The sequence below is a fragment of the Pipistrellus kuhlii genome, unplaced genomic scaffold, assembly GCF_014108245.1.
Source record: "Pipistrellus kuhlii isolate mPipKuh1 unplaced genomic scaffold, mPipKuh1.p scaffold_m20_p_3, whole genome shotgun sequence".
NCBI lineage: Eukaryota > Metazoa > Chordata > Mammalia > Chiroptera > Vespertilionidae > Pipistrellus > Pipistrellus kuhlii.
In genome coordinates this window covers 29,405,888-29,429,486 of record NW_023425529.1, presented here as the reverse complement: position 1 = coordinate 29,429,486, position 23,599 = coordinate 29,405,888, and the positions used below count along the sequence as shown (strand labels likewise).

At 36.1% G+C, this 23,599-nt stretch overlaps 1 protein-coding gene and 1 non-coding gene across 4 annotated transcripts; both read right to left on the bottom strand.

Moving 5' to 3' along the window:
- Positions 1 to 797: 797 nt before the first annotated feature.
- On the bottom strand, positions 798 to 23,507 carry FGFR1OP2 (FGFR1 oncogene partner 2). 3 transcript variants are annotated; one of them, XR_006742811.1, is made up of 8 exons: positions 23,255 to 23,507; positions 17,677 to 17,825; positions 15,145 to 15,262; positions 13,532 to 13,674; positions 10,953 to 11,066; positions 9,280 to 9,310; positions 8,284 to 8,397; positions 4,854 to 4,914 (listed from the first exon to the last, which is right to left on the bottom strand). XR_006742811.1 is itself a non-coding variant. In XM_036459185.2 (7 exons), the coding sequence occupies exons 2-7, from the start codon at positions 17,809 to 17,811 to the stop codon at positions 4,777 to 4,779; spliced, it is 762 nt and encodes a 253-aa protein (XP_036315078.1). In that variant the 5' UTR covers positions 17,812 to 17,825; positions 23,255 to 23,506; the 3' UTR covers positions 798 to 4,776. The 3 variants fall into 3 exon arrangements, 2 of the variants coding, with proteins under 2 accessions (XP_036315078.1, XP_036315079.1); XM_036459185.2 differs by lacking the exon at positions 9,280 to 9,310 and having other exon boundaries at positions 798 to 4,914; positions 23,255 to 23,506; XM_036459186.2 differs by lacking the exons at positions 9,280 to 9,310; positions 10,953 to 11,066 and having other exon boundaries at positions 798 to 4,914; positions 23,255 to 23,505.
- Positions 8,013 to 8,119, bottom strand: LOC118730943. Its single transcript, XR_004991670.1, has one exon. It is a non-coding gene; the product is annotated as a U6 spliceosomal RNA (small nuclear RNA).
- Positions 23,508 to 23,599: the final 92 nt, after the last annotated feature.

Below are 23,599 nucleotides of genomic sequence, written 5' to 3'. Positions count from 1 at the left end.
ACAAATTTAAAAAAAACCCTGATTATCGTGTAAAGCCGTGGTGTTTTCTTTTCACAAGTCTTTGAAAATTTCTCACACTTTAGTCCATCTAAACCTGGGGGGGGAGGGGAGGCTGAGGCACAGAGGGTGGTTTAAATGTTAGAGTGATTTTTTTTTTTTTGCTATTGTTTAGATTTAGGGATTTAATACTGGATCTTTGAACTTCTGAGTACAAAAGAAGGAGAACTAATTTAAAAACAGTCTGATTACTTAATTGCATCTTTCATAGTATATAGTAACAAAAGGTGTCATTCTTTTGCTTATTTTTGTGATAAAAAACACATTTACCATATCATTTTAAATGTATAGTTTAGTCGATACCGTTGTTTTGTGTTTAAAATGGTAATATAAGTAGCTAAGTTATTTCAATTTGAAAACAGATCAAATTTATATAGATAACAGAACTCTTATATGGATGATTTATATTCCAAATAATGGCCTATTTTTTTCTGGCCCTTTAAAAATAGCTAATCTCTAATTTAAACTATATTGTGACATTTTTGTTTCATTAATCTTTACCTGCATTTTGTAGTTCTGCTAAATTAGTTATTTGCATTGATGTAAAAATACAATTTAAAAAAAATCTCTATATGAAGCCCTGTGTACATCTGTGTTTTAAAGTGATGAGGAAGTCAAAGCACTCAGTGTTTAATGGATCTACTTTTGAAATAGAGACTTGGCATTTCTAAGGAAAGTCCCTTTAGTTTTAACCATCGCGCTCCCCCCCCCCCCCCCCCCCCCCCCCCCCCGCCTGCCTCCATCATGAGAATGTAACCTGGCTGCCCTGGGCTGCATACCTGTGCCTCATGGCCTTTTAATTGCCAGAGCCTCTGCCACTGGCTGTGCCTGGGACTCTTGACATACCTGAGTGACAGGGTGGTTGTGTGCATATTTGTGAGTTAGCCACCATTTGAAATGATGCTGCTTTAAAGAGATTTTTCAAAGCACAATTGATTTTTGAAATTTCAGATAGCTGGAAAATTTTCAACTTTTACTTTTGAAAGTATCTTGGAAATGATTTATTCTGAAATCCACACTATTTATATAAATGCAGTAACACTTAAACTGGAATTTTTTTTTTTTTTTTTTTTTTTTTTTATAATTCACCGTAGGGATTCTGACTTCTGCCATATTTTGGTACATTCTATGAAATGTGTTTGTTATTTTCTATACCAGTGTTTGGCAAACCGCGGCTCACGAGCCACATGTGGCTCTTTGGCCCCTTGAGTGTTCTAATGCCACTTCTTCAAAAGACTTGCCCAGGCTGAAAACCGACTTCTGGGCCATAAAGTTTTAATCGCAATCTACCTGTGTGCCTGCATGTGGTATTTTGTGGAAGAGCCACACTCAAGGGGCCAAAGAGCTGCAGTGGCTTGTGAGCCGCGGTTTGCTGACCAGTGTTCTATACCATCAAAACACACTGCCAGTGAAGATTGTAAAGACACCACAGACTTTTTTGGAGGGGGATGCAAATTGTTAAAATTTATGTTAATTTGTAATAAAAAGCTCGTTTGTACAATTTTTTAATAATAAATTCCTATTTTGAAAAATTGCTTAAGTTTCATTATTATAAAATGTTTTTGCCAACTATCTTTGTACCATAGTAACAAGACATAGGACAGTTTCATAACTATAAAAACAACTAATTAAAAAATTATTTAAAGAATCGGTTTAAGCACAAATGAAAAATGAAGGAAATCTGGGGCAAGCTAATGTCTTTAGTGGATCAGTTCATTAGAACTTCAGGTATGTCAAACTGAAGGAAAGAAATAATATTGGAAAAGTATACTGTCCTTTAGTGTTTTGTTTCTGATAGCCTGTTATAGGCTACCTACCATGTTTCTAAACCACAAAAGCTCACTAGTGCTACAGATCAGTTGAGTTCCATAGAAGATGATAGTAAACTGATTCTAACAAAGAAATTTCTGAATATTAAACCACAAATGGACATTATTTTTTTTTAAAGGATATTTTTATTTCAGAGAGGAAGGAGAATAGAGAAACATCAATGAGAAAGAATCATTGACCGGCTGTCTCCTACACGCCCCCTACTGGGGATCAAGCTGGCAACCCAGGCACGTGCCCTGACCAGGAATCCAACAGTGATCTCCGTTTTTTAAATTTATTTTATTTTTAGAAAAATCTCTATTGTTCAAAATATTACATAAGTCCTCCTTTTCCTCACATTCTCTTCCAGCCCGCTCCCGTTCTCCACCCCCCTCCAGGCCCTCACCACGGGTTATGCATATATGTATAAGTTCATTGCAAATTGATCTTTTGGTTCATAGGTCGATGCTCAACCACTGAGTCACACTGGCTGGGCAGGAATGAACTTCAGAAATCACGTTATCTGAACCCTTTATTTTATCGTATCATAATTATTTTGATTTTGTGGTGAGAATAATTAGTTAAGTCCTTGACGAAGGAGCCAATTATATGAAGTTATGAAATAGTGCCCAGACCAAAATTTGGGATGCCTGACTCCCTTTCCAAATGTGCTGTTGCTCTATCATAAAATGTAATCATTGATTACTTCCCATTTTTCTCTGGTGAACTGGTAGGAGGCTTCTAATATTAATATTGCAATGATCTCCTTTTTTTGGGGGGTGGGGGTTATAATTTTACACAGTGAAAACATTTTTTTCTTTCCAAGCTAATGCTCTGAGGTCCTATGTTGTTATTCACTTCAAAGAAAGTTACACTAAAAAACAAAATTTAATACCCATACTTATCTCCACAGTAGCATTTGTATAGAATGTTTTCGTATAAAGTTCACTCCTTGATGATGTATTTGATACCTGTTATTAAATATCATTAAAACCCCAAGAAGAGATAAAAAGCCCTACAAATAAATGTAAGCATTATTTTCAAATTAACTTGGAGAGCACAGCAATTTTAATCACATCTTTATTGATAAAATAGGCTCCTATGCACTACATACCTTCAGAATAAATGAAAGGTTCGGCTTAACAAAAAAGTATGGGGTGGAAAACTTTCTATATAACAAAGTAAATGTCTTTAAATAGCAAGATCTTAGAATTATATCCAAGTAAGAAGACTAAGAATAAATTAATTCAACTTATTGGTTTACAAAAATAATTATCAAGTAATGTTTTATAATAGAGCTGCCTCAATAAACTGCCTCAGACAATCTGAACTATGTAGCTTATTTTCTTTAATTCTAACTTGGGATAAAAACTATATGAATGGAAGTGTCATCAAATTAAGGAATACTTTCCCAAAAAACAAATAGAAAAGTTAAAAAATAAAAACTGTCATTTATTTATAAAACATTAAGGCCTCTGAATGAGAACAAAAAATCAATTTAATGTTTGGGTCAATAGCCCTTTTCCACCAGCCCCATCAATCCCACTTACCCCAAACTTAAGATAGAAAAATTCTGAAAAGTAGTTTTAACTTTACCAATATATGAAATTATAGATAAAAATTATCATGTAAATTTTTAACAAATTTATACTCAAAAGTAAGTTGTCTATTTTGCTAATTTTTATATGTATTTAATATAAATGAGCATAATATATATCTGACACTTCTTTGATCCTTTTATTCTGTAATCACCAAAAATAAGAAAAAAATTACATTTCAATTGATAATGCACATTCTATTTTTGATGGCTTTTAAAATTTACATACTGGATATATATTTTATTAAAAAAATAAAACAAATACTCCTAACTCCACCATTTTTTTTGTCCCTCTTTAATTGGAAAGTTATAAGAAAAATCTCTTAGGTTATGAGGACCACATGGTGCTTTAAGAACAGATCCAGAAATTATTTTTTTAATTTTAATTTACTTTTTCTATCTCTCTTAACAGTTACTTTTAAAAAAGGACTCAATGAGGCAGAAGATGTCCCAACTTACTTTGAAATAACCATACATAGCTTGCTTTACCAAACATTTCAACTTTTAGCTAAATGAGCTACCTAGTATCCTTAATATCAACCACATAAGAGAAAAATCTCATTAATGATTTAAAACCAAAACTTATTCTTTCAGAGTAGTTTAACCTACTAAATATGTCTCTTATAAGATCTTCTTTCTTAGAAAGTAGTATTTCTTTTCTTTCATTCCTGAAATGCTATCTCATATGCTTAGCAATTATGGACAATTGTTTGCTGAATATTATGGTAAGTTAGCTAAAATTAAATTACCTCTTGTTTATGGTGTATATAAGACATTCCTACAGCCTTTCAAACTGATTTTTTTTTTTTTGGACAAGAATTTAAATTAATGGGAAGGTAGATAGGCAATCATTAAAGACTCATGGTACATAAGCTATTTGTTAACTTTGACACCAAACAGAGAGGATAAAACTTAGTATGATGATCTTCCATTCACCAAATTGTGGCAAAATGTGTATTTTAAAATTGGGATAACTTCTTGAATTCCCACACATTTACTGGGAATATTCCTGTTTTTCCAAGTATCATCTGGAAAGCCAACAGCACTACTGGAAGCTCTTGATATGTTCAGCAGTCACGTAAAAATCTTCAATTTGTTCAGCAATTAACAAACTCAAGTTTCTACTTTTCAATGGTATTTTGGAATAAAGTCTATAACCATGAACTATGCATTTTTTGTTACTACCTCTTAAAAATGTCATTTACATACTAAAGGGGAAAAAAGAGTAGCATGAAATTGATTTTCCTGTTAATTCATTAGCGCCAGTCCCAGCCCCAGGGATCACGTGGAGCCGTGCAAGAAACTCAGACTCTTCAGTTCTTCCTCAGACTCAGGTCGCTATTGGTCACTAATGCTGACAAAGAAGTACTTTCTGATACATCGTCTTTTCTAAGGTTCAGAAATGACTCTCGGGTTATTTGAAGGATCTCTCTCAAGCCTTTGTTTTCTTGCTGTAAGAAAACAAAGACAAAGATCAGCCACTAAGTTAGCTAGCTAGAGCACAAACACATAACAAATACGAAGCAAGTTCTGTAACAGACAGAAATACACTAAATGATATATATGCAGTTAAAGTTGACAATCTGAATCCAGAGAACACTTTTTCAAAAAGGTAGGAATCATGTGTTCAATGGCTTCTACCTCTGCAAAGTCTTCTTATTTAAGCAGCTATAATTGTAGACAGAACCTCAGAAACGTATTTTTAGCATCTAGATTTATATTTATACACATTCAGAAAGTTTGTGAGTAATATCCTTGGATTAGAACCTCTTAATACTTTACTACTTTTATTACCTTCCATGATAGCATGGGATACAAGACAAGCCATCTGGTTTCTTACCTTACAAGAATTTGATAACAGGGCTGGTTAAGTAAATCATGTTTTTCTAAAAGGAAAGTGACCAAATCTAGCACTGGTGAACAACTGCCCTTTTTTTTTTTTTTTTTTTTTTTTTTTTGCAGTTACTATAAGAAATGTGCACACATTTAAAAATAATTTTCAGAAAAAAGAAACCAAGATGGCGGCATAGGGTAGACACCCGAATGCAGCCTACCACAACAAATTTGAATTTAGAACTGAAAAACAGGGGAGGCATTGCCCTGAAGCGCCAGACGGCTGGCTAAGAGGAGGCTCTGCCATCTGGGAAGGAGAGAGAAGGCACGCTGAACCTCAGGAACTGTGAAGGTACGGAGAACTGTGTGCACGAAAAGGCGCTGGCTTAATCCCGGAGAGGAAGGGCAGGACCGAGATTGCTGCTGGTTTACTCCCTGCACGCAGAGAGGGCGGGCCAGGCTGAGTTCGCTACTGGCTTACTCCTGGCGCAGAGAGGGCGAACAGCTAACGCGGCTGGCTTTCTTGTCCGAGAGGAAAACAGAATCAGCCTATTGCTCTGATAAACGGCCCCAGACAGGGAGAGGCCAGACTGTCAGGCAGTGGGCAGAGATCTCTTGGAGGTGTGCGAAGCCAGAGGCCATTACTGCGGGACTTGGGGAGGAAACAAAATTTGTCTGCACCAACCCGAGACTCCGCCCTACCTGTGGCTGAGCACAGAAGCTCTCCCAGAGGCTGGCTTTCTCTAAGGAGGGACTTGCAGGAATCCAAAGCTTGTCTGTGCCTTTACCAAAGAGGTGCGCGCACGCGCGCCTGCAACCAATCTTCCAAAACTCTCCACGAACAGGACTTTTCTAAGGCGAGACTGTCAGGGAACCAAAGATTGTCTGCGCCACCCCGAGACCCCACCCTGTTCAAGCAGAGTACGGAAACCCTCCTAGCTGAGACACTGCTGATCCTCACAGCCAATTGGCTTGGAGATCAACGCTTCCCAGTGATACCAACAATAAGCAAGGCTTAACAACAAGACTGCACACACAGCCCACAAAGGGCTACACCAAGACTGTTCACCACAGGTAACTGGGAAGGCTGTGCTACTGGGCTCTACCAGAACACCTATCACACAAAGCTATTCCATCAAATCAGGGAAACAACTAAAATGCAGACAAGAAGAAGGACACAAAGGAAGGAGATGGAGGAAAAGAAAAGATTGGACATTGAGTTCAAAACTACAGTTATAAGGTTATTCAACAATATCCTAAAAAAGGCCGATAAAATAAATGAGACGTATGAGAATATGAAAAGGGAGCAACTAGAAATAATAAGGGATCAACAAGAAATGAAGAAAACATTGTCTGAAATAAAAAATATTATACAAAGTCCTAAAAACAGACTGGAAGATCGCAAGAATCAAGACAAAGATTTAGAACACAAAGAGCCAGAGGACACTCCTCTGCAGAAGGGAGAAGATAAGAGAATCCAGAAAGTTGAAGATAGTGTAAGAAACCTCTGGGACAATTTCAAGCGAACCAACATCAGAATTATGGGGATTCCAGAAGAGAGAGAGCAAGATACCGAAAGAGTACTAGACGAAATAGTGACAGAAAACTTCCCCCACCTGGGGAAAGAAATAGACTTACAAGTCCAGGAAGCCCACAGAACCCCAAACAAAAGGAATCCAAGGAGGACCACACCAAGACATATCATAATTAAAATTCCAAGAGCAAAAGACAAAGAGAGAATATTAAAAGCAGCAAGAGAAAAGCAGGTAGTGACCTATAAAGGAGCACCCATAAGATTGTCAGCTGATTTCTCAACAGAAACCATGCAGGCCAGACGGGAATGGCAAGAAATATTCAAGGTGATGAATAACAAGAACCTACAGCCAAAAATAATCTACCCAGCAAAGCTATCACTCAGAATCAAAGGACAGATAAAGAGCTTCACAAATAAAAAAAAGCTAAGAGTTCATCACCACCAAACCAGAATTATATGAATTGCTGAAGGAGGTTATTTAGGAAGAGGAAGAAGATAAAGATAAAAATTATGATCAACAAATACGTAGCTATCAACAAGTGAATCTAAAAACCAAGGGAATTTAAAAATCTGATGAACAATATTAACTGAGGAATATAACAGAATCAGAGGTATGAAAGGGGAGTGGACTGACGATTCTCAGGGAAAAGGGGGGTGGAGGTGCGGGAAGAGACTGAACAAAAACTGTGCACCTATGGATGAGGACAATGGGGGATGGGGAAAGGACAGAGGGTGGGGTGGGAACCTGGTGAAGGGGAGCAATTGAGGGGGGGAAGAGGATCACATTTGTAATAATCTGAACAATAAAGATTTATTAAAAAATAAATAAATAAAATAAAAATAATTTTCATAATTTATTCTCTATCACCTGAGTTTGGTTTTACTTTCTAAGTTCAATGGTAAAAGGCAAGGATCAGCAAACTACAGCCTGGCTTGGGGCCTGTTATTGTAAATTAAATTTTATTGTAAATTTTGCATTACAATGGCAGAGTTGAGTAGTTGCAACAAAGTGTCTGGTTTGTAAAACCTAAAAAATTTACTATCTGGTCCTTTCCTGGAAAAGTTTGAATCTTGTATGCTTAGAGAGAGAAGTAATTTTGGCCCCGTTTAACCAATTTCTCCACCATAATTTCAAAATGAAGCTTTTATTTATTTATTTATTTATTTATTTATTTATTTATTTTTTATATGGAACGCTTCCCGAATTTGCGTGTCATCCTTGCGCAGGGGCCATGCTAATCTTCTCTGTATCGTTCCAATTTTAGTATATGTGCTGCCGAAGCGAGCACTCAAAATGAAGCTTTTAAAGTACAAAAGTCTATTTGACTGATTCGGACTATTCAACAATGGTTTATGTTTTCACTACACAAAATAAAGGACAATGACTTATGGGATATATTTCCTGACAGAGTTCTTTGAGCTGTTGCACCGACTTTTACAACTTAAAACTTACTTCAAGCTGAAATATTCTTTCCTGTTCCTTACAGCCCTGTTGCTCATCAATTTCAATGGCTTTCTTCATTACTGCCGCCATTTCGGTTATCTGGTCAATATGTGCTTGTAATTCCTGAAAAAGAGAGATGGGAGTTGCAAATTAGTGAAATACTATCTTATTGTTATTTTTGGATCCTCTCCTTTTCATAAAATCTGTACTGCCACTTAATATGAATGTAATATTCACCTACTGCCATTTAACATGAATGTAATTAATATAACAAACAGATATTTACAAGAAAGCTGACAGACCATGACTGTGCTTTTAAAATCAGATTTTAGGACTAGAATTAAGACTAAGCAGCATAATTTAAGTAAACCCACCCGTAAAAAGAGGACTCATATTTCACGTTCCTTTCACCACAAATGATCAGCAACCTTTCTTTTTAGCACCTACCTATCAATATATTACTGGTCAAAGTAATGGGAAAGATAAGACTTTCTGACATATTCCATCTCTTTTCCCTGAAGTTTTCACGATCTATAAATCTTTTCTGTACTACCCATACCTAAAAATCAATCTCAATCCAATCTAGAAACTTTCTAGATTATAATCCTCTTTGACAGCAGAAACTGTATCTTGTTTATATTTGCCTATTAGTGTTCAGTACATAATAGATAATACTGAGTAAAATGAACATAGTTCTGCTTTTAAGTATTAAAATATTAAATGGCCTTCTTTGCAAACTGTTCAAAATATAATTTCAGTATAAAATAGACATCCCTTCTTTGGTACAACAAGTAACACAAATTTCTTCCAATCCCTTTCATTTTTTTTTTTTTGTACACTTTTTTTGCACATTTTTTTTTTGTACTAGACAACAGAAATATGAATTGTTAAGACATGTTCCCTGATGTCAAGGAGCTTACAGTCAAGTGAAAGATACAGACAAAACATTTAAAATCAACATAAAGTGAAGAATAATAATTTTTTAAATGAAAACCTTCTACAAACCATTGTTCACTGGCAATTGAGGGGTCTTTTACTATATTAAGGCTAAAAGTAAATATAAAAGTTAATGGCTCCCCAAATAAACATTAAGTCTCTTAAGTAGTTGTATATTCTCTAATTGTAGAAAGGATTTGAGTAGGGCTCCCCACTCCTACCCCCGCAAAACTAGAAAACTATGGAGGAAATAAGATGGAGAACAAATAGGAATATCTTTAGCAATCACATTTAATACTTTCTTAACCAATAAAAATGTAGGTCCTTACATTAATGGGAAAATTTGTACAATTCTAGTACACAGAAAAGGCAAAATATAGATCTGACACTGTCCAATATGGTGCTATTTAAATTTACATGAATTAAAATCAAATACATTTGAAGAAATTAGCAGTTTAGATTCTCAGTTGCAGTAGTGACACTTTAAGTACTGAAAAGCCACATGTGGCTAGAAGGTTCTATATTGGGCAGTGCAGCTAAAGAACATTTCCATCATTTCAGAAAGTTCTATTGGATGTCCCCAAATTAGATTATGGTAGCAAGAATGATATCAAGACAAACATCTGTCATATTCCTAAAAATGATTAAATCCCTCCCAATATAAAAGCATGTAATGTTTAAAAGTAAGTTAAATACAGATAACTGCAGGGACAAATTGAATAAGGGTAATGGGTAAAAATTTCGCATACAAACAGCTATCTCAGTTTATGATTTGATACCCTATGGGACTGACCTAGGTTAAATGGCTACACAGGAAGCAAATAATTCCTTGCCTTTAAACTGGAAGAAAACAAGATACTTCCTTTTTTTTTCTTTTTTCTTTAGGATAGAGTCTAGTCTAATAAAATCATCATAAAAACACAACACCCCAATTCTTCAATCAGAGCAGTATTTTTATAGGCCAAGTTCATGAATGATTTACTTTTTATAATAAAATCTTTGGCGAACTATCATAGATCTTTTATTGGGCACAAGAGGCCAGCCAGACCTGTGTTTTCAAAACTGAAGGCAAAAAGTATCAGCAAAATAATTTTTGAACTGTCTTGACATGCCTTTCACTTGTAACTTTTTGCTTAGGTTTATTTCAAGTAGGCTCAATAAAGACCAGCTACAAGTAAGATAAAAACAAAACAAAACAAAACAAAAAAACAGTTAAAACACAGTGGAGAGGATACACTTAATAAATAACACCTAAACAAAGGCTTTTTAATTTTATTATAAACTCAAACTAAAGGACAATAAACTGTCAAAAATCCAAGTAAAAACAGTTCATTTAATAATTTAAACAATTTTTTGTGTGAAATCAGATTAAAATGACTGCCAAGAACAATATCTTTGATGTCCAGAAAGAGAATAATTGATGTCCAGAAAGAGAATAATTGTTTGAAGGTTACTAAATTTGCAGCAGCAGTGAATAAGAGCAACAAAATGAAAAGTTGGCCTGAACAACCTTTAAGGCCTGCCTTTATCTAACAGGTTGTGTATGATACAATACACAGAAAATCAATGACAGATTTAAAGTTTCTACACTGAACATTTTTGCATGGCTAGCACAGCATTTTAAAACTTAATTTCATTTGTGTGCTGATTTAATCTGGAATAAAATTCAATGTAAAGAAACTCTTTAAATGGAGCCCCCCTTCCATCCGCAACCCCAAAATTGACTGTTTTATATAGTGTACATTCTGATTTGCTTCCAAGTGCCTCCTCTCCAGTCCATGTTGAGGTGCTTCAAGGATGTGTCGAGATGCATCAAGGAAGAATCCTTCGGAGCTGTTACGATGAACCATGTCAATCTGTAGTACAGAGTCATTATAATGTTAATACGGATATTATCCGTAATTTAAAAACTGAATGAGTGTTAGTTCATGCGTGTTAGCCAACTGTTTGAAATGTTTGCTTTTTTAAGATTTCCAAAAAGGCATCTGTTAAAAAATAATGAATAAAATGAATATTTGGATGAAAATGAGTTCTCATTTTGATTTTTAAATGTGTGCTCAAAAACTTGTAGGTTGAGGACAAAATTCCATATTACAGTAGTCTCAAAAGGGTCTCTTACTTCAAAATGCTGTGTGACTCTATTAGTCCTAAATGTGTTATAAAATTATTTTTGTGTTTAGGTATGCCAGAGCACTATTACCTAAACATGTTTTAGAATCTCCTATTTCTGCACCTTAACCATACCAGTTTCTCTGCTCACCCACCTCTGCTTGTTGACGCCCAACCCCCAGTAATTAATTCAAAACTGAATTTAGTTGTATTTCTTTCTTTCTTTACTCCTTCCCAGATGCTCTTCATGAGAACTAATCTTGCTTCCTTTAGTATTCCAGTAATAATTCACATCTCTATTTTAAGATTCATCACATCTGACCTTATATCAGATAGTTATGTTTGTATCTGCATCTCCCATTATACTGTAAGCTCCTATGATAGAATAATGGAAGTTATTCATTCATCCTATTATTAATAACTAAGCCAGTGCAAGTGTTAATAGATGTTTGTTTAATTGAGTCAAACTGTCTCCTTTTTGGGGAAAATCAAAATCACAAACATTAATATGTATTAGTTAGAATTAATAACAAGTAACTGAATAGTCATTTTTATGGAAGGTAAGGATCAGCACATATGATGACAAACTTAATTTATATAATAAAAAAAGATGGTTTACAACTATCTTAAGAAATATTTCACTTTGTTAATGAATAAAACAGCTCTCTGGTGGATGGTAAAACTTCATGTGTTTCAGAATACATTCACTTCTGTCATAGCTACTACCAGATGGGAAAAGCAAGCTGCTGTATCTTACTCTAAGCGCTTTTTTTGGGTCAAAGTATTCTTCTCTTTAGATCTTAAAAAATTTATTTCTTAGATTATTTTTATATTTTAATAATGTATTTTTATTGATGTCAGAGAGGAAGGGAGAAGGGGATAGAGTCATCAATGATGAGAGATAATTATTGGTCAGCTGCTTCCGGCACAACCCCCACTGGGGATCAAGCCTGCAACCCGGGCATGTACCCTTGACAGGAATCAGACCCAGGACCCTTCAGTCCGCAGGCCGACGCTCTACTTAGTGAGCAAAACCAGCCAAGGCTATTTGTTAGATTAATAAACAGAAGGACTTCTACAATAAATTTCTCAAGATTACATTTTTTTAACCAATAATTTTAAGTCAATTCATCTTTGTACCTTTAAAAACCTCTTAAGTTATACATTTAAATATAAGTATTTTCATAATAATCTCATTATCAATAGATATATTTTACACTCAAAAGATTGCCACTTAAATATCCAACATTTTCCTTTTGGTTAGGAGATGAATACAGCATAACTAACTAACATTCAATTCATATTTATTAATTTACTACTTTACTATTTGACAAAGATTACTAACTTCCTCAAATATGCAAAGTTGTCACACAAAGATCTACTTACTAGGTATTTAATTTTAATGAATTAATAATCCATTAAATAATTAATAATTCTACAGGCTCAAAGATGAAAGAAAAGTTTCAAAGAATCTAAAGTGTGTTTCAATAGTTGAGGAAGATAAAAATCAATATTTCTTAAATAATATTAGTTATAACTACTAATAACCATTACAGAAAATGGCCTCATAATTACAATCTACCCTAATATTTTTATTCCACATCAGCAGTTAAAATTCAGTTTATAATAAAAGGTAAATGGTAAAGATTATTCTATTTGTCTTCTTTATAGCAGTTGTTAGCAAACACAAGGGACATATGAAAGGAACAAACACAGGAATGACAAATGAACAGAAGGAAAAAACACTAATTTTAAAACAGTTCAGTTATCTCTAAAAATTATGTACCTAATGTGATTTGTGGAGAGAAGAGTAAATTTTTAATATGTTGGTTCCTCTCCCTGCCCCCATGTTCTTTCCATTATAATCAAGATGATAGTTTGGATGAATCAGCCTTATTCAGAAAATAGTTTTAAGAAAAATCTATCTTTATCTGTGTTCAATTCCAATTTTTGCTTTTGTAACAGATGTCAATACAGAAATCTACTTAAAGAAATATTTCTTAAAAGCAGATAACCTTATAAAAATAAATTTGAATTGGATACTTACCTTTATTTCCCAAATAAAGTTTACTTTTTAATATACATTAAAGTTACTAGGAACAATAGTAGAAGAGTAAATTAAATAAAATGATCTATAACAAGAAATGAAAAAAAAAAAGTTAACCAATTTTCCTTCTATTCCATTTCTAATTATATTTATAGAATGGATTACCTTTGAATGCTGCTCTTTTAACTTCAATATTATACCCGGGTCATCTTTTTTGCTAGCCATTAGCAATCTAAACATTTGTTCACGATACTTGCTCATTATAAGTTCCAAGGCAGATTGATGTTCTTCCAAGGACGTACGTAATTCTATCAAGAACAACAGTATATTTTATTGAAACATGAGTTAAAGATGCATGAAGTATTCTCTTCCATATTACTTTATTAAAAAATTTATAAAGAGGGTATTAAACCCAATGAATAAAAATCTAGCTATATAGGATAGTATAGAAATAAAAGATACCAAATGGAGTCCTTCATTAGTTTTTAAATTATCATTTAAAACTCATTTTTTGAGAACCATTTCAATACCCATTCACTGAATAGCAAATAGGTATCAGATGATGCTTTATATTAGGAATACCAAAAGGCCATGGAGCTTAGAGTATAGTTGAGAAAACGAATACATAAATAATTGTAATACAATGTGGTAAGTACTGAGAGGTGCTCTACTCAAATATTTATGGGAAGTCTGTGAGGAGAAATTGGTGAAAACTTCATAAAAGTGTGGTATTGAGGTGAACCTGCATTCCTTGAGCTGAAAAATAAAAAATATTCTAAGTAGGGAGGCATGAAAGTGAACAGTACATTTAGGAACTAGTTTGGGATGGCAAAAGCAAAGGTTTCATGGAGAAGAGAGGTATGGAAAGAAGAAGAAAGAAAAGAAAGCTTGAAGTTGACTTTGAAGGCCATTGGATAAGAAAATAAGTAAATAAGGAAACTGGTAGGTTCTGTGACTTTAAGCAAAATGACATATAACAAAATCAATTTTACCAAAGTCTAAATGACATAAAAAAGAATTAACTTCCTACATCATTTCATCAACAATATAAGGAAATTATAAACAAATTGACATCATTTGAAGACCTGTTGTTGTACAAGGAGGGTTCTTAAGCAAAATAATATGATCAGATAATTTTAAAAAACAATCAATGTGATGCCAGTGTTGAAGATGGATTGCATGGGATGGAATCAGGAAGACCAATTAGGATAGTTCAGGAAGAGAATATGAACACCTAAGCTGGGACACAAAGTGGTGGGATTGCAGAGAATAAAATTGAGTTATTTTATAGGTAACAACAATGGCACAAACTGAATATTTATAGTCAGAATCTAAATGACTCCAAGCAAGGCAGATATTCAAATGTAGAAAAGGAAAAGGGCAATAATTATGATTTAGACCTATGAAGTTGAATGAAATTAACATCAAAAAGTAAATTTAGTTGACTATTTCCCCATGTTTGACAATATAAATTGATCCCAAGTTGACAGTACAATTGTAAAGTTCTCTCTCTTTAAAAAATATATATTTTTATTGATTTCAGAGAGGAAGGGAGGAGAGAGAGACAGAAATATCATAATGAGAGAGAATCATTGACAGGTTTCCCCCTGCATGACCCACACTGGGGAGGGAGCCTGCACTCCATCGGGGCATGTGCCCTGACTAGGAATTGAACCATGACTTCCTGGTTCATAAGTCAAGGCTCAACCATTTGAGTCATGCCAGCCAGGACTAAAGTTCTCTTTTGATTTGCTATATGTAGTAATAATATATCTTGCCTTTGTTTTCTTGTTGCAATTCTCTGATTTGTCTGTTTTCTTGCTGGATTCCCATAACTAATGTAGACCGTGGTCGATGTCTTGCAACTTCATTAAGTTCTTGAATTTCTTCCTGATACTAATGAAAATATTAAAAAAGAATATGTGGGAAGAAAATATATGAAAATATAAATCTGAGTCATATATCTGTTAAGGGTCTAGTATCCAGAATATATAAACAACTCTCACAACTAAATGAACGGTAAGAAAACCCAATTAAAAAATTGGCAAATAAGATAAGTTCTGTGGATGTAAGGTATAGCTTGGTGACTAATAACTAACAATATTTGGTACTTATTTGGTACAACATTTGTTACAGGTTTGTTTATTGTATTGTGTGTTTGAAAGTTGCTAATAGGGTACATCTTAAATGTTCTTAATGACACATGAAAAAGGTAATTATGTCAGGTGAGGGAAATGCTAACTAATCTTATTATGGCGATCACTTCACAATATATGTGTATCAAATCATCACACTGTATACTTTAAACATATGTCAATTATCCTATTTAATAAAGAGGTAATATGCAAATTGACCATCACTCCAACAAATAAGGTGGCTGCCACAAGATGGCCAGCAGGGGAGGGCAGTTGGGAGGGACCAGGCCTGTAAGGAAGGGCAGTTGGGGGGAACCAGGCCAGCAGGGGAGGGCAGTTGTGGGCAATCAGGCTGGCAGGAGAGCAGTGAGGTGTCAATCAGGCTGCCAGGAGAGTGGTTAGGGGGCAATCAGGCTGGCAGGCAGGCAAGCAGTTAGGAGCCAGCGGTCCCAGATTGTGAGAGGGATGTGCGACTGCCGGTTTAGGCCCGATCCTCTTAGGATCGGGCCTAAACCGGCAGTTGCATATCCCCCAAGGGGTCCCAGATTGGAGAGGGTGTAGGCTGGGCTGAGGGACACCCCCCCATACACGAATTACGTGCACTGGGCCTCTAGTATGATAATGAAAGGCTAATATGCAAATCGACTGAATGGCAGAATGACTGGTCACTGTGATGCACACTGACCACCAGGGAGCAGATGCTCAACGCAGGAGTTTCCCTGTGGAGGTCAGTGAGCTCCCACAGGGGGAGCACCTCTTGCAATCCAGGGACCCCTCAGACTGCATGAATTTCATGAGGGGACCCCCTCCCCCCCAGACTGCACGAATTCCATGCACTGGGCCTCTAGTTTGATAATAAAAAGGAATGAAGCACTGATACCTGCTACAATATGGATAGACCTTAAAAGCATTGTTAAATCAGTCACAAAAAGCACCACACTGCAAGATTCTATTCTTATGAAATGTCTAAAATAGGCAAATCCATTGAGATAGAAAAATCAGTGATGGCTTGGGGAAAGTAGAATGGAGATTTGGGGAGTTGAGAATATTCTGGAATTAGTGATTATGGGTACACAATCTGTGAATATTCTAAAATCCAATAAACTATACCCTTCAAAAGAATACACTTTATGGTATGCAAGTTATACCTCAATAATATGTGCAAAACTATTATCTTTTTTTAAAAACTAGGAATCCAATTTTATTTTCAAGGCATTTTTATGAGCCACTTAGTAGTAACACAGTCACTATAACATTCCAGGTTCTAAATTTAGCTATCGAATTCTTTCACAGCTCAATATATCAGATATATGTTCGCTGCAATGCATAAGACAAGCTATACAGTTAAGGTATTTAATCTTTTTAGGGCAACAGAGTTGCAAAACAAACTAAGTAAACTTGTTCCAATATTTCCAGTAGTTTTGATAAAAGCTGGGTCCCAGGATTGCTTCCTTTTAAAAAATGAATTTCATGAGTAGGCTATGAATATATTGATACATTTTCCCCTACTGACTTCATCATAGTATCAGAACTTTTATAATTCTCTTAGAGTTAAAATTTTTTATCAGAAGAGGGCTTTAAATAGTAGCTAAACTCCATGGCCATTGGAAAGTCCTTACACACAACACTAAGGATAACAAGAAGTGAAGCCCTTTTTCATTTCTTCTTTAACTGGCAGCATTAATGAAAAATAAGGTAGCAAATATAAATGCAATAACTGCAAAAGGTATAAACTAGATATTACTCTGCCTTATTTAAAGAATATTGTTAAATAACATCATCTAGCTAGTTTTATAAAGAAAAACAAACATTTCCACATTAAAAAACTATGACAGCAAAATGTGTCTATACAGGTAAATGACATTATCTGGTCTTTGCCAAATGTATCTGGATTGAATAGATTCATGTATTTTATAAACTCAGATATGTATCTGTCAGCAAAATTGTGATCAAGTCTACAGATTTTAGAATATATATAAAAAAACATATCTCACCTGAACAAAACAAAAAATTAAGTAAAATTGAAACATACAAGTCAAGCTACCTTTAAATTTTAAAAAGAACATTAAAAATAGTAAGTAACAATTAAGCAGAAGTTAGTGATTCAAACAATACATAAATATCAATGACTGCTTCTTTAAAAAATGAAATCAACAAAAAAGAAAAAAAACAAACCTGCTTCATTGCTTCTACTCGCTTGTTGAGAGCCGTGGTCTGCTCAATCAGAGATTCTGCTGCATCATCATGATCCCTCAGCCTCTCAACCAGAGCTTTGGCATCAGCAAGTGCCTTCTCAATTGTGCAACTCATTTCTAAAAGAATACCTAAAATAAAAATAAAAATTAAGACTCAAAACAAAGGTGGCATATCATCCTATTTTAGTTTCATGTTCACACAGATATGCTTCTGCAGCAACATTTGTTACAGGTTTGTTTATTGTATGGACAGAGAAAAACATTTAAGAACACCTGCAGCTTTGTTTTATTAGGATGGAACAAAACTGAAAGTGAATTTATAATATTTGAAAAAAATAGTATATATACAATTTGCAGACATAATAAAAAGGCACGTAAAATACCATGAATTTATGATGGGGGGAAAAAGTAAACATACAATGGATACATTTTTTATCGTACAGAAATATTTTTCATTTATGAGGCCATTCCCTATCTTGTCATTTGTGAAAGATGTTATTTTATTACCTGTATTCTGTGGTCAATCTGACTAAAAGATCCTTCCTAGCTTTTGCTTGGTCAGATGACCTCAGATAATGTTCACACACACTACTGAAGAGCCAAAGTGGCCTCTGTGTGTCATGCTACATCAGTGTCAACCTTCTTCTGGAGAAACTCTGCTTCTTATATAGTTTCTTAAGAGTCTGCCCCCTAGTAGTCACTGCACATCATGGTTGGACGGTGGCTTAGCCTTTTATATATATAGATACACACACACAAACACAGACACACACACACACACCATGAGGTATATTATATCCACTAGTCTATTGTTAGACATCTAGGTTGCTTCCATATTTTGGCTTTTACTAGTAATGCTGCAATGAACATACAATGAATATATCTTTCTAGTCAATGTTTTGTTTTGTTTTTGGATAAATTCCCCAGAGGTATTAACTGCTGGATTGTATAGCAGTTCTACTTTTAATTAAAAAAAAATATATATTTTATTGATTTTTGTAGAGAGGAAGGGAGAGAGATAGAGAGTTAGAAACATCAATGAGAGTCATTGATCAGCTGCCTCTTGCACACCCCCTACTGGGGATATGCCCGCAACCAAGGTACATGCCCTTGACCAGAATCGAACCCGGGACCCTTTAGTCCCCAAGCCGACGCTCTATCCATTGAGCCAAACCAGTCCCGGGTCTACTTTTAATTTTTTAAAGAACCTCCAGTTTTTCCTAGGGGCTGTATTAGTTTACAATTCCAACAATAGTGTATGAGGGTTTCCTTTTCTTCAAATCCTTATTATTTGTTGATTTATTGAAGATTATCATTCCGACAAGGGTGATATTTCATTTTGGTTTACCATATTTTTCGGACCATAAGACGCACTTTTCCCCCCCCCCCCAGAAGTGGGGGGAAATAGTCCCTGCGTCTTATGGTCCAAATATAGCCTACACATATACTTTAAAAAAAAAGTTTTTTTACTTGCCCCGCTCTGTGTGGTCTCTGTGTGCTTGCCCAGCTCTAAAATGGTTCTAAATGCTGCTGTTTACTTTACAGGGTTGTTTATGACTGTGATGTTGGGTTTTAATGCACATAAAATATTTTAGGACACTATTTGTTTCAGAATCTTTTTTTCTTCATTTCCCTTCTCTAAAAACTGGTGCGTCTTATGGTCCGGTGCGTCTTATGGTCCAAAAAATACGGTACCTAGTCTTAGCCTTCTCTCTAACCTAAGTCAATCCAAATAGACCCCAATAGCACTGTAGAATAAAATAAAACTGCTAAATAATCATTTTAATTAATTCAAACTGTTAGTAGCTTTCTGACCCTGAGGACAACTACCTAATAATGTCTTTTGGTCAACAGGACAAGTGTTATTCCCATTTATCAGTTAGGAAATATGTAGACTCAGGGATTCCAAATGAAAGGAAATGAATGACAGCACCATGCAGCAAGGAAGGAGTAAAGCTAGTACCAGAAATAGAATTTCCAATCCCCATGCTATTGCTGTACTCAGGAGCCAAGGTGGCTCTCAGGACCCTATTTGCTTTTAGATAAATAAGAACTATCTCAGTCTCCCTGGCTGGAAAAACAGAGCAAATTCTCTGATGCTATTTCACCAACAGGTCTTGCAAAATATTATAAAAATTGCATTTCAAGCCAGCACTAGAAAGTAAATGGGGTTGTAAATGAAGAATGAAATAACAAATTTTCAAATATTTTTTCTTATAACTAGTAACAGCCTAGCTAGCATCCATTTTTATTAGACATTATAGTTAATTATAAGACCAATGGATGTGTACTGATAGGCTTTCTCAATTACAATTAACATTAACTTTAAAAAATATTCTCTAGACTGCTAAAAATACTATTATCTAAATAAACTATATTTAAAGTTTGCCTTGTAACTATAAAAGTAATGCTATTCAGAGAAATGAACTTTAAACATCAGATGATTCAAAGCATAATTTTATTAGCATTTCAGAAAAACAGTGACATGGAGTTCCTAAGAATCTGCATGTTCATTTCCTGTATGTGAAACCACAGAAAAGTTTAGAATGTTTTATAATATGCATGAACTTTGCTACCTTTCTTGAAAAACATTGTTTCCCCTCTCCCCTCTCTTTCTGGGTTGGTAAGTGGAGTGGGAGGAAGATTATTTCCAAACTCTCTAACAAGTTTTAAAAATATATTCCAGTTAAATAAAAATTAAAAAAGGGGTATTCCTAACTTATCTACCTATTTTTATCATGCTTTAATTATTACTTACATTATCTCCTATAGGTGGCAAAATTTTTCTAAAGCAGGTTTTCCCCCTGCATTAGCTATATACTCGCCTACTTTATCACCCAAAGACACTGACAGACTCCTGGCAGCAGGTTCAGAACATTCTGCTGCTGATAAAAGAGAAACTACCACCCACCTATGACAGCAACTGACAGCTGTTAAGTTTAGAGTTTGGTTAACAAAGTTTTAAAGAAATTTAAGTCACTCTTCTTTCTCTTTTACCCCCAAATTTAGTATCCTATAGTTGGACATACAGAAATACTATGACTACAAATGTCAACAATCTAGTTTAATGAAAACTTTTTATTGGGTTGTTCAGGCAGGTACCTCTAATGTCAATTCGTAGATAACAGACAGGGAATAGAAAAATAAAAAGGTGTAGTGTGGTTTTCTCATAAACTTATACTCTAAAAAAAAAAAAAAAAATCAAGCAAAAGATGCATGTAAATTACATATAAAAATAATCACCTTAAACAGACACATCAGGGTATTTGAAAGCACAGAAAATTTTCATTTCTTGAAAATGATGAAATGAATATGCCTGAGGGTTTATGAAGCACATGCAGGTGAATTTTTAAAGTTGAAAGGAACAGAATAATTTCTTAAAAATCACGTTACTTTAGAATTGTGGCTAAATATAAGTTGCAAATACAACATCTTCAAAAAGATATGACAAATCGAGAAGGAAATAACCTAATCTAAACCAGTGATTTCTAACCAATGGGCCAAGGAGCCAGTGGAAGAGTTGCATGGGATGTGCATACACCAAACACAGTCTGTAGTCTAAAATGTTTCTCTCACACATATAGCCCACTATTTTTCTTTTTTTCCTATTTTTTTTCTTTTAAATAGCCCGCTATTTTTAAAATATAAACACATACTAGAATACGAAATTATTTAAAAGCATAGTTTTTGTCATTATGCATAATCTCAATTAACAAATACAACTACTTGTGTGTTCCTCATATTCAAACAGGTCAGTCGCCCGGCCAGCATGGCTTAGTAGTTGAGCATCAACCTATGAACCAGGAGGTCATGGTTCGATTCCAGGTTAGAGGATATGCCTGGGTTGCATGCTTGATCCCCAGTGTAGGGAATGCAAGAGACAGTCAATCAGCCGAAACCGGTTTGGCTCAGTGGTAGAGCGTCGGTCTGTGGACTGAAAGGTCCCAGGTTCGATTCCGGTCAAGGGCATGTACCTGAGTTGCGGGCACATCCCCAGTAGGGGGTGTGCAAGAGGCAGCTGGTCAATGTTTCTCTCTCATCGACGTTTCTATCTCTCTATATCTCTCCCTTCCTCTCTGTGAAAAATCAATAAAATATATTAAAAAATAAGACTTCTTTAAAAAAAAAAAAGAGTCAATCAATGATTCTCATCATTGATTTTTTTCTATCTTTCTCTCCCTCTCTTCTGAAATCAATAAGAATAAAAATTTAAAATAAACCCCCCAAAACAGGTCACCTAGCTAATATGCAATTCTCCTTCTTGCTCTAAAAATTCTATGATTTTTAAGAGCACTAAGGAGTCCTATTACGTTATCCTATATAATAAAAGGCTAATATGCAAATCGACTGAATGGTGGAAAGACCAGTCGCTATGATGCGCAATGACCACCAAGGGACAGACACTCAATGCAGGAGCTGCCCCCCGATCGTCAGTGCACTCCCACAGGGAGAGCACAGCTCAGCCAGAAGCTGGGCTCATGCTGGTGAGCACAGCAGAGGTGGCGGGAGCTTCTCCCACCTCCACAACAGCATTAAGGATGTCCCACTGTGGCTTAGACATCTCCGGGAGGGTTCCCGGCCTGCAAGAAAGCACAGGCCGCGCTGAGTGACCCCTCTCACCGAGTGCACGAATTTCGTGCATTGGGCCTCTAAAAAAAAAAAAAAAAAAAAAAAAAAATATATATATATATATATATATATATATATATATATATATATATATATAGTCAAAGGCACACAGCTGTGAAAGTGTACAACATGTTTGGGGAAACAACCAGCTGTCTGGCATGGTTGGATAGTAAGGTATCTGGAGAAGCAAGATGAGACGAAAAAGGTAAGCTAGATCGGGACTGATAGTACAGGATCCTGCTTAACCATTAGGAAATAGTTCTGTCAGCAAAAACGGTGACTAACAAAGTTTAGGGAGTGACAGAAACAGATCTGTATTTCAGAACAGTAACTCATTGGGGAGGATGATGGCGGGGAAGCTCAGCTGGGGGAGGGCACCTGCACCATCGTGGGGCAAGAAATAACAGTGCAGTGCGAGTGGACATGCAGAGTCAAGGACGAAGGTTTCCAGCTTGGCCAGCAGGATTGGATGGATGCAGCTACCACTTACTATCAAACACGGGATGCAGAATAAAGGCAGGAAGAAAACCAGGAGAAGAGGAGCAATCCTTGGAGGGCAGTTTCAAGAAGGAGAAAAGAGTTCTCCATGTGCAATGCTGCAAAGAGGTAAACTGAAAACAGAAAGGGTCCCCTTTCTCTCCCCTCCACGGTGAGCTCCCAGGTGGGCTCGGTAGCAAGAAAACAGCCGGAAGGTGTGTCCCCAGGGCCAGGGCCAAAGCTTTTCATTAAACTTTCCGTACCTCAGTCCCAGAGAGAGGAGCTCAGAGCTGAGGCCGGGGAGAGGAAGTTCGGATCCCAGGAGGGGCTGTCGGCGGAGGGGAAACGCCTACGGTTCCGCGGGCGACCGGAGGAGCAGAGCCCCGGAGCCCCAGGGAAAGGAAGCGAACGCTCCCTCCGCCTTGTCGGGTCCCTGGATTCAGTCCACTTACTCTGGTCTCAGTCCCTCGCAGCCGTCGGGCGATTAGGACTCGGGAGCCTCTGCCGACAGGGTCCTAGGCAACCAGGGGAAGAGAGTCCTTTCGCCTGTTCAGCTTCTTCAGCGAGCAGCGGCCGAACAAGGCTGAGGTAGTCGGCGGGCAACGGGGGGATCGGCAGGGCTCGGCCCCATCCCTGAACCGGGAACCGCGTCCCACCAGCGCTCCCCACAGCACTCCGACCTCGCGAGACTTCCTGCCTAGCGTCACCGTGGGGGCAGACCCGAGAGATTTCCTTGCAGCTTCTCCCTGACATGCGCGAGACGTAGGGGCGGGTCCAGTCTAAGCCCCGCCCCGTTA

What these genes read in the sequence shown, in the direction of transcription:
- FGFR1OP2 (XM_036459185.2), bottom strand. Translation starts at nt 17,811, where the DNA reads ATGAGTTGCACAATTGAGAAGGCACTTGCTGATGCCAAAGCTCTGGTT. An exon ending in TAAAAGAGCAGCATTCAAAG is followed by an intron (nt 11,067 to 13,531) that starts GTAATCCATTCT and finishes TCTGTACTACAG; the next exon opens with ATTGACATGGTTCATCGTAA. An exon ending in ACTTGGAAGCAAATCAGAAT is followed by an intron (nt 8,398 to 10,952) that starts GTACACTATATA and finishes TCTCTTTTTCAG; the next exon opens with GAATTACAAGCACATATTGA.